At 37.5% G+C, this 13090-nt stretch overlaps 1 protein-coding gene across 10 annotated transcripts in view; it reads left to right on the forward strand.

Annotated features, from left to right (window-relative positions):
• MRTFB (myocardin related transcription factor B) overlaps positions 1-13090 on the forward strand; it is a 210150-nt gene that overhangs the window by 148688 nt on the left and 48372 nt on the right. For all 10 annotated transcript variants that reach the window (XM_077906690.1, XM_077906697.1, XM_077906688.1 and 7 more), the window contains one exon: positions 602-780. In XM_077906690.1, the coding sequence (XP_077762816.1) occupies positions 602-780 (179 nt within the window). The remainder of the gene's footprint in view (positions 1-601; positions 781-13090) is intronic.

Genomic DNA, 13090 nt, shown 5'->3' on the forward strand with positions numbered 1-13090 from the left:
TGTGGTCAGTGATTCTAAGTAATGCATTCAATGATGATTCCATTCAGTCTCAAAGAAACGGGCCCCACAAGGTAAGGTGTCAGTATAACTGGGCCACTCCAAGAAGTAGGACTCATCAGCAGATACCAAGGCATGGCCTCATTTTCTCCCACATCTCTTAAAGTTTTTTAACAGTTGTATTCCAAATCAGGATCCACACAAGGTCCACACCTGGTCTTTGGCTGATATCGCTTAAGTCTTCATTTCCTCGGTAGGTTTTCTTACTGTTGGTGAACGGGCCTTGTTATGTTCTCTAGCATGTCCACATACTGGATTAACTGAATGCATTAGCATTCCCAGTGTCACTAAAAACTTTTCTTGTCTTCTGTACTTGCTGCAACTGATAGTTGGATACAAAGGCTTGATATGATTCAGGTCTGACTTTTTTCCCCCAAGTATTCATCATAGGTAGTGGTGTGTTCTTCCTCTGGGAAGTACATTATGTTCAAAAATTTTTTTAAACCAGCTTCTTACATTCTTGTAATAAACAATGTTTCTCCTTTATCATTTTAAGCTTGGTATTCTAAGGCCAAGATAAGTTGAAAATCGTTTCTTTCTTTAGGCGTTGGGAAGGAGGACTATCCTCAGACTCAGGGCGATTTCTCATTTGATGAAGACAGCAGTGATGCTTTGTCTCCAGACCAGCCAGCCAGCCAGGAGTCGCAGGGGTCAGCCGCGTCCCCAAGTGAGCCAAAAGTTAGCGAATCGCCGTCTCCTGTGACCACAAACACTCCAGCTCAGGTATCACCTTTCTTGTTTCTACCCCTAAACAGAGACAGTTTTGAGACTTGTTTTTTATGTATCAGGGTAATTATATTTCTTCTTCTTCCAAAAGAAAAGTCTAAAATTGTGGGAAAATAGAGATTTTTTTTCACCTGTGATACAAACACGTTAACTTGTTTCAGTAGATTCTTACATTTTATTTGAATTTTATATCCGTATTTTTATTTTACAAATGGCTATGTAACTCGCTTTTTAAAAATTTTTCTCATAACTTTTGTTGGGGATTTAATTCACATACTATAAAATATATCCCCCTCTTTTTCTTCCCATCTTAACCATTTTTAAATGTTCAGCTCAGTAGTGTTAAGTACATTCTCATTGTTGTGCAACAGATCTCCAGAACTTTTTTGTCTTGCAAAATTGAAACTGTACCCATTAAACAGCATCCCCCAACCCCTTTCTCCAGGCCTTGGCAATCACTGTTCCACTTCCATTTCTAAGAATTTGACTACTTTAGGGTGGGGGGATGGGTGAACTGAGTGATGGGGATTAAAGAGGACACTTAACATGATGAGCACGGAGTCAAGTAAAGAATTATTGAATCACTGTATTGTACCCCTGAAATTAACATAACATTTCATGTTAACTATACTGGAATTTAAATAAGTACATATATAAATACATACATATGAATTTAGCTACTTTAGGGATCTCATAAATGGAATCATACAATATTTGCCTTTTTGTGATTGGCTTATGTCACTTAACATAATGTCTTCAAGGTTTGTTCAGGTTGTAGCATGTGATAAGGCTGTTTTAAGACTGAATAATATTCCATTATAGCATGTTTTGTTTATCCATTCATCAGTGGATATTGGGTTGCTTCCGTGTCTTGGCTGTTGTGAGTAATATGCTAAGTACGTGGGTTTGGAAATATCTCTTCAAAACCCTGCTTTCAGTTTTTTTGGGCACATACCCAGAAGTGGGATTGATGGATCATATGGTAATTCTGTTTTTAATTATTAAGGAACCTCCATACTGTTCTCCATAATGGTTGTACATTTCACACTCCTACCAACAACATGCAAGGATTTCAATTTCAGCACATCCTCACCAACACTTATTAATTTATATTCTTTTGATAGTAGCCATTCTAGTGGTGTGAGTTCATAGCTCATTGTGGTTTCGATTAGCCTTTCTCCAGTGATTACTGTGATGTTAAGCATCTTTTCATATCTTTGTTGGCCATTTGTATATGGAGATATGTCTATTTGAGTCCTTTGCCCATCTTTAATCAGATTATCTGTTTTTTAGCTGTTGAGTTGTAGGAGTTCTTTATATATTCTGGATATTAACCCCTTTAGAAATACATGATTAGCAAATATTTTCTCCTGTTATGTTGCATTTTCCCTCTACTGATAGTGTCCTTGGAAGCACAGTTTTTAAGTTCAGTATAGTACCATTTGTCTGTTTTTGGGTTTGTCACCTGTGCTTTAGGTATTCTACTAAGAAATCATGGCCAAGTCCAGTGTCATGAAGCTTTTTCTCTGTGTTTTCTCCTAGGTTTTTATATTTATTTTTTATTAAAAAATACTTATTTATGTATTATTTTATATTTATGTGTTTTTGCCTTATATTTAGGTCTTTATTCCATTTTAATTTTTGTATTTGGTATAAATAAGGATCCATCTTTATTCTTTTGCATGTGGATATCCGGTTTTCCCAGCATCATTTGTTGAAAAGACAGTCCTTTCCCTATTAAATGGTCTTGGCACTTCTGTTGAAGATCATTTGACCATATGCATAATAATTTAAGGACTCTGTATTCTGTTTAATTAGCTTATGTGTTTTTCTTCATGCCAGGACCACACTGTTTTGATTACTATCACTTTGTAATAAATTTTGAAATCAAGAAGTGTGAGACCTCCAACTTTGTTCTTTTTTTTTTTTTTTTTTAAGATTTTATTTATTTATTCACAAGAGACACAGAGAGAGGCAGAGACACGCAGAGGGAGGAGCAGGCTCCATGCAGGGAACCCGAAATGGGACTGGATCCCAGGTCTCCAGGATCATGCCCTGGGCTGAAGGCGGCGCTAAACCACTGAGCCACCCAGGCTGCCCTTAAGACTACTTTTGGCTACTTGAGATTCCATATGAATATTAGGATGGATTTTTCTATTTCTGTAAAACATGACACTGGGAAAATCACCCTTTTAGAATGTCTAGTTCAGTGGTTGTTAGCATAGTCACAGAACTATGCAACTATCACCACTATCTGATTCTAGAACATTTTCATCATCCCAAAAAAGAAGCCCATACCCATTACAATCATTCCCCAGTATCCCCTCCACCAGTCCTAGGCCACCATCAGTCTGCTTCTGTCTCTGGATCTGCCTGTTCTGGACATATTATATAAATGGAATTGGAATCATACAATATGTGATTTTTAGTGATTGGCTTCTCTTATACAGTATGATTTTAAGGTTCATCCATGTTAAAGCCTATATTAGGACATAATTCTTTGTTATGACTGAATAATACTCCATTGATATACCTTATTTTCTGTATCTGTTCATCACTTGGTTTGGGCATTTGGCTGTTATGAAGTCACATGTTCTACTCCTGAGCTGTACTTCCAGACATGTGGCTGTTACAAATAATGGTGCTTTGAATGAGTTTGGACAAGTTTTTACGTGAACATGTGTTTTCAGTTCTCTTGGGTATTTACCTAGGAGTGGAACTGCTGGGTCATGCAGGAACTCTTATGTCTAAGTCACTTTCATACCTTAATCATAATCATAGTAGTGGTCTTTGTATATATATTTATATTTATATATATATATATATATCATTTTTAATAGGTAGCTAAGTTTATCTTTTAACCAATTCTGTATTGTGGGTTATCTAGACTTGTCTCTATTTTTCACTGTTACAAGCACAGTAAGAGCCCCTCCTATATTTTCACATATTTGCTGCATATATTGTTCTTATACATACTTTGTTGGGTGCTTGTCTGATCATCTCTTTGAATAATTATCAGATTTTGAAGTGGATTTGGTCCTTTGTTAGGTAAAAAACAAAGTTACTGTCTTTCCCACAAGTAAGTAATACCATCACTTTAAACCTTGCACACTGTTTGGAGATTGGAAAATTTTAATTGACTCCTTAATTTTGGTTAGATTGAATTCATTTGTTCAACAAGTATTTATTGAGCACCTATCACATCTCAGATTGTGTTGGGAAGTGAAAAATACAGCGCCTGTGAAGGAATCTAACAAATACTTTTTGATAATTGCATTAAAAATTCTCAATTCTTATTTTTCAGTGGGTGTTCCTGTTTCTTTTGGTTATATAAGAACTCTTAGGCTAGTTCGTTTTTTACCTCCTTAGCGTGTTCTTGCCTTACTGAAGTTTTAATACTATTTAGTTACCTTACAGTCAAAGCTGTTGAACTACTTAATGGAGTTGGTTAAATTCAGAAGAAAATGTTCTTGCTAAAGCCCAGGCTCATAGAATCTTTAAGTTGGGAAGGAATTTAGCAACTGTCTAGCTCAGCCTTTACAGCAGAGGCCTGGGTTCAGAGAGGTACAGAAATTTGGGGATTAAAAATGTTTGCATATTTTCTTTCAGCATTTCTTCTCATTCATGAATATCTGTTGGTTAGGGACTAGGTCTCTCAGCACTATGTTCTCTATTGCCTTGACCACCATGACCTGAAACACACTAATTTATTTGCTTATTGTGTCTGCCTCCACCTAAATAAAATGTAAGCCCGTGAGTAGAAGGACTTTGACCCTTAGAGGAGAAGAGCTACTTTAGTGTGTGTGCATATGTGCGTGCACACACCTTGTGTTCTGCATCTAGCACAGGTCCTGGTATAAAACGCATGTGCCACAGTTGAGCATCACAAGCAGTGACCAGTGCCAGGCTTGTAGAAGCAGTCTGTTGTGTTCTTCCACATGCAATTAGAGCCTCTCCAGCTTAGATTCATCAGAGGTTGAGTGGGTAGCTAAGTTCATATTCTCCTGTCAGACTTTCAGGGCAAGAGTGACTGGCCTCTTGACTAGGCTGGAACCTGGTCTGGAAGAAGGTGAGGTCGGCGACCTGCCCAGGGTCTGAGGTCTAAGAAGGCAGAAAACGAGAGCAAGGGAGTCCAGCTCCTACAGTGTTCTCACATATTTGCTGCACCCTGGTTTTGAGCTTTAAAAATAGGGCTAAAAAGAATGTCAAGTATGAAGTAAATACCATCAAAAACCAGTTCTTCTTAGCATTTTGGTTGGTTGGTCTCTGGGTAGGTCAGGATACCAGACAGCCATTAGTGTGGCCTTCACTTTCTCAGTAATGGGATTTTTGTCACATCAGCCATCTCCCTGGTAGTGGTATCATGATAGTTCCCTGTGGTGTAGGATATTGGCAATTTCAGTTGCCCTGTATTGCTTGTATTAGGTTTTTCACTTTGCTCTTGAAACTTGGTCTCCAGCTAAGTTTACAGGTGAAAAACTTTAACCAGAGGGAGTCCCTCCCAGTGGGCTGACATTTCCAAAGCCCTTGGGGTAAAAAGGACTAGCCGTGTTTCTTGAAGCATAAACATGGTCTGTTTATTACCAGTGCAATGCACACAAAGCCCTGGGCCATCCAGAACTTAAACACTAGTTTTTATGACACTAATGTTGCTGGAGCACCGGTTCTGCCTGCTGCGTGCACTGACAGCCTGCTTTTTATCTGTCGACAGGCCTGCAGCAAAAGACCCACTTCAGAGAGTGGTTCAGTGCCTCCTTACATGTTCAGGGAAGAGAACCTAAAACCTAGCTAGGGCCAGCTTGCCTCAATAAATAATTAAAAAATTATTTAATTAGTTAAATAATTTCTGTGCCATTTACCTTGAGATCTTCTTAAACTGTATGAAATTCCCTTGTATTAAGTGTGTTAGTATTTGTAATCTGACAAAGATTCACATTATTACACTTTTATTCATGCAATTAAAGAAGCATCTTCCTATTAATTGTGCTGTATTGATGCTGAAGAAGACGATCCTTGAGGAGGATTATAGGTATGATGTAGGTTTTGGGTTTTGGTCCTGTAATCAACTGCACAGGCAAACCTTGTGATGCCTGTAAAGCCTTGGGAATTTTAATGTCATCTAGAAATGATAACTAGAGTTTGTTTTGGCACATTTTGTACTTTAATTATTTTCACTGCTATCTAGTGTTTGTTCAATGACTTGGTCATTGTCAATTCAATAGAAGAGTTTAATGGTGAATTTAGTTACCATGGACTAGTGGTCCTCAAATTGCCTGTAGTGAAAGACTAACCTGTGTTTTATTTTTTATGTTTGTTTGATTTCCAGTGCATTGTGGACTAAATCCTCTTGCAAAAAACAAGACAGTGGGGTAGTGGGACACCTGGCTGGCTCAGTCATAGAGCCTGTGAGTTTAAGCCCCGTGTTGGGTGCAGAGCTTACTTAAATTAAAAAAAAAAAGGTAGTCCGGTAGCAACACATCCATTGCTGGCAGCTAACGGGTTCACAGATCACTATTGGAGTAACTGTCATCGATTTTGCTTTGCTTCTTGTTTGCCTGAACCAAGGTTTTTCATATGCTAATTAGTCATCATTTCATGCTGCACATTTAATTCCATGGCTTAAACACAATTTTCTAATTTCCCTGTTCATTTTTTTTTTTTTTTGGCCTAATACAGAGTTCAGAGCCAATGCAGGGAATTTTTCATTTCTTTAGAAGTTATATTTGAGATAATTACTTAAAATTTGGTTCAAGATATCTTTATGGCTTGCTTTATTCCAAAATGTATTGTGACACACTGTCTCCTGAATTCTTTTTTAGAACTCACAAATAGAGAGGATTGAGTCCTTTAGGAAAGTATTCAAATAAAAATTATATTCCCTACCAAAAAAAAATTAACATATAATATTTAGGTAAGGAACAGATTTTCCAGGCTCTTTTCTTCCAATCGCAGTGCTAAAATTCTAATGACTTCACATCATGGACAGTATAATACACTACCATATACTTCCTTCAAAATGTACATTTCACCTCCCCCCAGAATTATTCTTGAAATATGTATTTCTGTGTGGTCTGTTAAGAGACTAACACTGCCTTTCCCTGGACTTTTTTCTTTTCAATTCTGATCAAAGTACAGCTGGAAAGGAATTTGCCAGAACATTAATGGAACACACATCACATATTGGAGCTTAGCTTATTTTATGCCTAAGCACCTCTTGAACAATGGAAAAGCTGCAGAAAATTAAAAACAGCTAGCCACATGTGGGCAGCAGGAGCTGCTTCACTGGTGCTTTTAATCGCAGGACTTTTTTTTCTCTCAGCAATTTCTTTTTTTTTTTTTTTTTAAGATTTTATTTATTTATTCATAGACACAGAGAGAGAGGGGCAGGGACACAGGCAGAGGGAGAAGCAGGCTCCGTGCAGGGAGCCCGATGTGGGACTCGATCCCGGGTCTCCAGGATCACACCCCAGGCTGCAGGCAGCACCAAACCACTGCACGACCGGGGCTGTCCTCTCAGCAATTTCTTAAGCCATTTAATTCATCATTTATTTTAAGCACCCACATGCTTAACTGTAAGCGTGACCTGGCAGGATCTGTGTTCATCTTCAGTCTGTGCTATAGGGACAATCCCTGTGGTGAATTGGAAGTAGTGCTGACGGGGACCCTGTGGCTCAGGTACTCAGTGTACTTTCATGAAGACAGGGTTAGGGGAACTTGGTGCACTTTTTTCCCATTGTGTCAAGCAACCTTCAGGTACATGACCTTTTCCAAATAATAGAGACCTTAGGTTTAAGATAACCAAGAGGAAGAGCAAGGTCTAACAGGTAATCCATGTACACATACATAACATGATCAAAATTAGACTAACTTTTATTACAAATGCTTATCAGTAAAGGCCTGAATTAGGGTATCCAAGATACTGGCTCTAGTTTGTACTGTAACCTGATCTTGCTTCTTATAACTTACATACCAAAAGGACACTGCTACTATTCATGCTTCGATTTTGAGCTGGTTTCCAGCATTAACATGAGGTCACGTTCTATCCTAGTTCTGACCTCCATTCTCCTGTGACCAGTAGGGGAGTGTCTGAAGTGTACATTGGACAGAATAAACCAAGTTTATAAATAAGTCAAAGTTTATCAAATATAATTGAGATGAGGGATAAAAAGTACTGGCCAACATATGCTGAGCACTCCTTTGGGCCAGGCACTGAGCTGCTTGCTTCACATGTGTTACCTGGGGTAGATGTCATCAAGAGAACGTCTGTCTGGCCTGCACAAGGTTTGAACCAATGACTTTGTTTTTATTAAGACAACAGTTGGAGATTCTTCCTAAGACCCTTTTCCAGCACAGCATCCTCTGTCATCCTTTTATGACTCATCATGATGACTGTTACTTATGTAATTTAAGGAATACATACATAACATTATTTCTTCAACTGTACAGTCTATGCAAATACCATAACTCAGTTACCAAAAATGAATAATAGTAATTCTAATACCTACTTTGCTTCCACATTCTGGCCTCAATAGTCATTTTGACTAAGACCTAAAACTATAAAACTCCTAGAAGACATAGGAAAGCTTCAAGACGCTGGGTTTGGCAATGGTTTCTTGGATGTGACACCAAGGCAATAAAAGAAAAAATAATTAGGCTTTATCAAAATGAAAAACTTTTTTGCATCAAAGGACATTAATAACAGTAAAAGGCAGCCCATGGAATGGGAGAAAATATCTGCAAATCACATATCTGATAAGGGGTTAATACCTAGAATATATACACAACTCCCACAAGTCAACAGAAAAATAAGTAACCTGATTTAAAAAGGGGTGAAGGACAAGAATGGACATTTGTCTAAAGAAGATAAGGGCACCTGGGTGGTTCAGTCAGTTAAGTGTCTGCCTTTGGTTCAGGTCAGGATCCTGGGGTCCTGAGATTGAGCCCCGAGTTGGGCTCCCAGGTCAGTGAGGAGCCTGCCTCTTCCTCTCTCTCTCTCTCTCTCTCTGCCTCCCTGCCTCCACTCACGCTCGTGTGCTCTCTCTCTCTCAAATGAATGAATGAATGAATGAATGAATGAATAAATAAATAAATAAATAAATAAATAAATAAATAAATAAAATCTTTAAAAAAAGAGAAAGAAAGAAACGGGGCACCTGGGTGGCTCAGTTAAGTGTCTGACTCTTGATTTTGGCTCAGTTTGTGATTTCATGTTCATAATATCGAGTCTCACATCAGGGCTCCACATTGAGTGTGGAGCCTGCTTGAGATTCTCTCTCCTTCTGTCCCTTACCCCTTAAAAAATTAAAGAAAGAGAGGGGAGGGAGGGAGGGAAAAGAAAAGAAAAAAGAAAGAGAAAGAAAGGAAAAAGAAGATAAACAGATACCCAGTAACCACATGAAAAGATGCTTAACAGCACTAATCACTAGAGAAATGCAAATCAAAACCACAATGAGATACCACCTTACACCATTAGTATGGCTATTTTCCAAAGAACAAAAATTAAGAAATGTTGGTAAGGATGTGAAGAAATTGGAATCCTTGTGGCATCACTATAGAGAATAGTATAGTACTTCTCTCAAAAAGCTAAAACTAGAATTACCCTGTGATCCAGAAATTCCACTTCTGGGTATTTGCCTAAAAGAATTGAAAGAAGGGACTGGCACAGGTATTTGTACAGCCATGTTCAATAACAGCATTAGCCACAACAGCCAAAGGTAGAAGCATCCCTTTTGTCCAGTGACAAATGAATGGATAAACAAAATATGGTATATACATACAATAAAATATGATTCAGCCTTAAAAAGGAAGGAGATTCTGACCCACACTACAACATGGATGAACCTTGAGGACATTACACTAAGTGAAATAAACAAAAGGAAAAATGTTGTATGATTCCACTCTTTTGAGGTACCCAGAATAGTCAAACTCATACATAGAGTACATAGTGGTTGCCAGGAGCTGGTGGGAGACAAGGATGGAGACTTGTTTAATGGATAGAGAATATTAGTTTGGGAAGATGAAAAAGTTCTGGATGGGTGTTGGTGAGAGTTACAGAACAGCGAGAATGCACTTAATGCCATAGAACTATATGCTTTAAACCACTGTATGGTTTAAATGGTGACTTTTATTAGATATTTTTTACCACAACTTTTTAAAAATAATCAGTTTTTTAAATAAGGGATACATGCAAATCCTCACTACTAATCAAGTCATCTTGTGCCAGCTAAATATCCACCAGATATTGCCAAAAGAGTAATGTTCAACTCCTGGTACTAAAAATGAAATGCCTAAACTTTTAACTATGCATTGTATAAACAGAGCGGTCAGTGCTAAGTGATATATTTTAACAAAAGTAGAATTAACATAAAATATCCATCTATTACATACACAACAAAGCATGTGTTTTTTATCTGTATTCAACTTATTCATTGACTAGTGTTCATTTTATTTGGGGATCAGAATATGGAAACAATATTTAAAGAATAATTGCATTTTGAATTTCTTATTTGCATAGTCCCATCTTAATTAAGATTGCTGCTGCATCCTAAATTAAAAACACATTTATTTTAGTTTTAAAATCTACAGTACAAAAAAAAGCTTTATTTTTAAATATCTAGTTTCTGCCCCTCTAGATCGCATAAAGAAATCTAATAAAAAAAGAACTTACCAAAGAACAGTGATTGGTCCTTGACAAGTGTATGCAAGGAACCAGGGCAGACACCTGATACATTGTAAAATTTTAATCAGCTTAAACATTTACTCAGACTTATTTTTTTCTTTTGTAGCAGAACTTTCCCTTAGCAATTTCTAAGAAGTGAAAAGTCAATCTTTAAGGTTCAGAGGGCTTGCTTTTTCAGTTTTATTTAAAGCCTCAATATTCATCATTAGATAACAATGTTTTTCTGACTTTTCTTGTCATGGTGTCGTGATGACAGTTGAATTGGAGGTCATGAGACCTGTAGCTTGGGAACAGTGGTCAGATCCAATAAAACAAAGTTTGCAGCTCTTTTGTTTCCTTGGAGAAAAGATTCTGAATCATTTTGAGATTAAATTTTGAAAGTACAAAAGGTGAACTTAGGTCTCAGTGGAAATTTAAACATTTAAAGCATTCTTTTAAGATTTTAACATATCGCTCACTTTACTGTGGAACAAAATAAGTATAGTAAGTATCCTTTATGGCCTGGATATTCTTTTTATACCTTTTGGAATACTGTCGTTTCAGAAGTACTGATATTTAGATCTTAGACTTTTGTCGTTGTTGTTACTCTAGCCACTGGGATCCCAACATCTAGATAGGATGTAAGATTGTTTGAGGGGTTGTTTCTAAGGCACATAAAAAACACTGGCAAAATGTAAATAAGAGTTTAGCCATTTCTCCCTTTTTACCAGAATTTATCTTCAGATTAAGTAATGTTAATAATCACTGTATCTCATTTGGGTTATTCCTATGTTACAGTGGGATCTGTGGTTTTCTGGGTAGCAAAGTCACACTGAAATATGAAAAGAGCTAATAAGATGAGAGTATCAGTATTCAAGGCTGAAGTCAATTAGACAAGGTCTAGAAATATAGGAGAAACATTTTCAAACATAATTGATACCACATTCATGCTTCTGGATTGTTTTTCAGATTATTAACACTAACTACTCAAATGCATCATAGCTATCATATCAGTCAGTGGGGGCTGGACTGGTAAAATAGCTTGCCAGGTTAGAATTTATGTGCGAGGAAATATATTTATTTATCATATATAAATGTATATATTCAAGTATGTGATTCCACTTCATATGCCAATTATTAACAGCCAAGGAATATTTCTCCCTGTGTGAAAATTGACCCAGAGATAAATATCCTCATTTCCAAAAAATGTGCAAAGTTAAAGGAACACAAATAACTTAAAACTACATCGTTTAAAGCAATGGTTAGTGGACCATGACCCTCCACTTCATGTCAGAGGTTCACTGAGGAGGCAGCTTGGCTCAAGGCCTTTTGGGGGCAGAAGTCAGCCTGGAACACAGGTGTCAAGACTCTCCGAAGAGTCCCTTTCTTCCACTTCTGTTTGAATGAAATTGAGTACAGTAGTCTCCCCTTATACATAGGGGATGCATTCCCAGACCCCCAGGGGATGCCTGAAACCATGAATAGTACCCAACACTGTGTATACTGTTTTTTCCTTTATACACCAATCACTGTAAAGTTCAGTTTATAAATTAAGCACAGTAAGAGATTAACTATAGTAATAAAATAGGGCAGTTCAAACAATGTAGTATAATAAAAGTTATGTGAAAGTAGTCTTTCACTCTCAAAATATCTTACCATCCTATACTTGCCCTCCTTTGACTTGTAGTGTTAATAGTGAGGATACAGTGCCTACGTGATGACATGAAGTGAGGTGAACGTTATAGGCATGTGATATAGCGTTGACCGTATGTCAGAGAAGGGTCATCTGCTTCAGGACCACGGACGCTCACGGGTCACTGAAAACGCAGAATAATAAACCATGGCTAAGGGGGCTACTATGTAGCGATCTTTAAAAAGTCAAGTCTTTTTATTGTCAATGCTGACAGTAATAATTACTTAAAAGCTGAAATCAGTGACAAAAAGGAAAAGGGAGCTCAGAGAGAGTGCCCACATGAGCAAGCACAGTTCATTGCACACCCACACACATATTCACAGTCTCAGCTAGCCTTGAGAGTCTCACCCCGCATGAGTAAAGCCACAAGGAATTTCCATTCACCCATTACACAAATATTTATTGAGTAACTAGTATGTGCCAAACTTCATATTTCTTGCTGCTAAATAGCCTCTGAGTTCTCAGGTCATTTATTTTAAGAAGGGAAAATACAGTGTGCTATTCTTAAACCCAAATACATCAGCAAAAGAACTGACTTTAATTCTCGTAATGAATTCGAGAGTTGCGTTGGGGAGTGGAAGTGATAAAGGAAGATGTTTTTTCCTTAAAATAAGGCTGGTAATAGTTAAGTCCATGTAGCAATAATCAGATTTGTTAGAATAGTAATATCTCTTTCCGGTGAATGAATCCTTAAAATCTATCTAAAGTAGACTGTTAGTGGAAATGGGTCATTAGGTTGTTGAGAAAAGCTATCAGAGCCTTCTGCAGGTAACTTCCTTTGTTAATACACAACTCCAAATTGAGGTCTGGTGGTTGCTTGTTTGGCCTTGGTAACAAATTAGCTTCTTGCTTTAGGTGTGAGGGTGCACCATCAGTGAAATGAGTCGATATAATCAAAATACATTCTTCAGATGCCCTCTCACTGTGAGAAATGGGGGAAGTGGTTAAGGAGAGCA

Source organism: Canis aureus, chromosome 8, assembly GCF_053574225.1.
Source record: "Canis aureus isolate CA01 chromosome 8, VMU_Caureus_v.1.0, whole genome shotgun sequence".
NCBI lineage: Eukaryota > Metazoa > Chordata > Mammalia > Carnivora > Canidae > Canis > Canis aureus.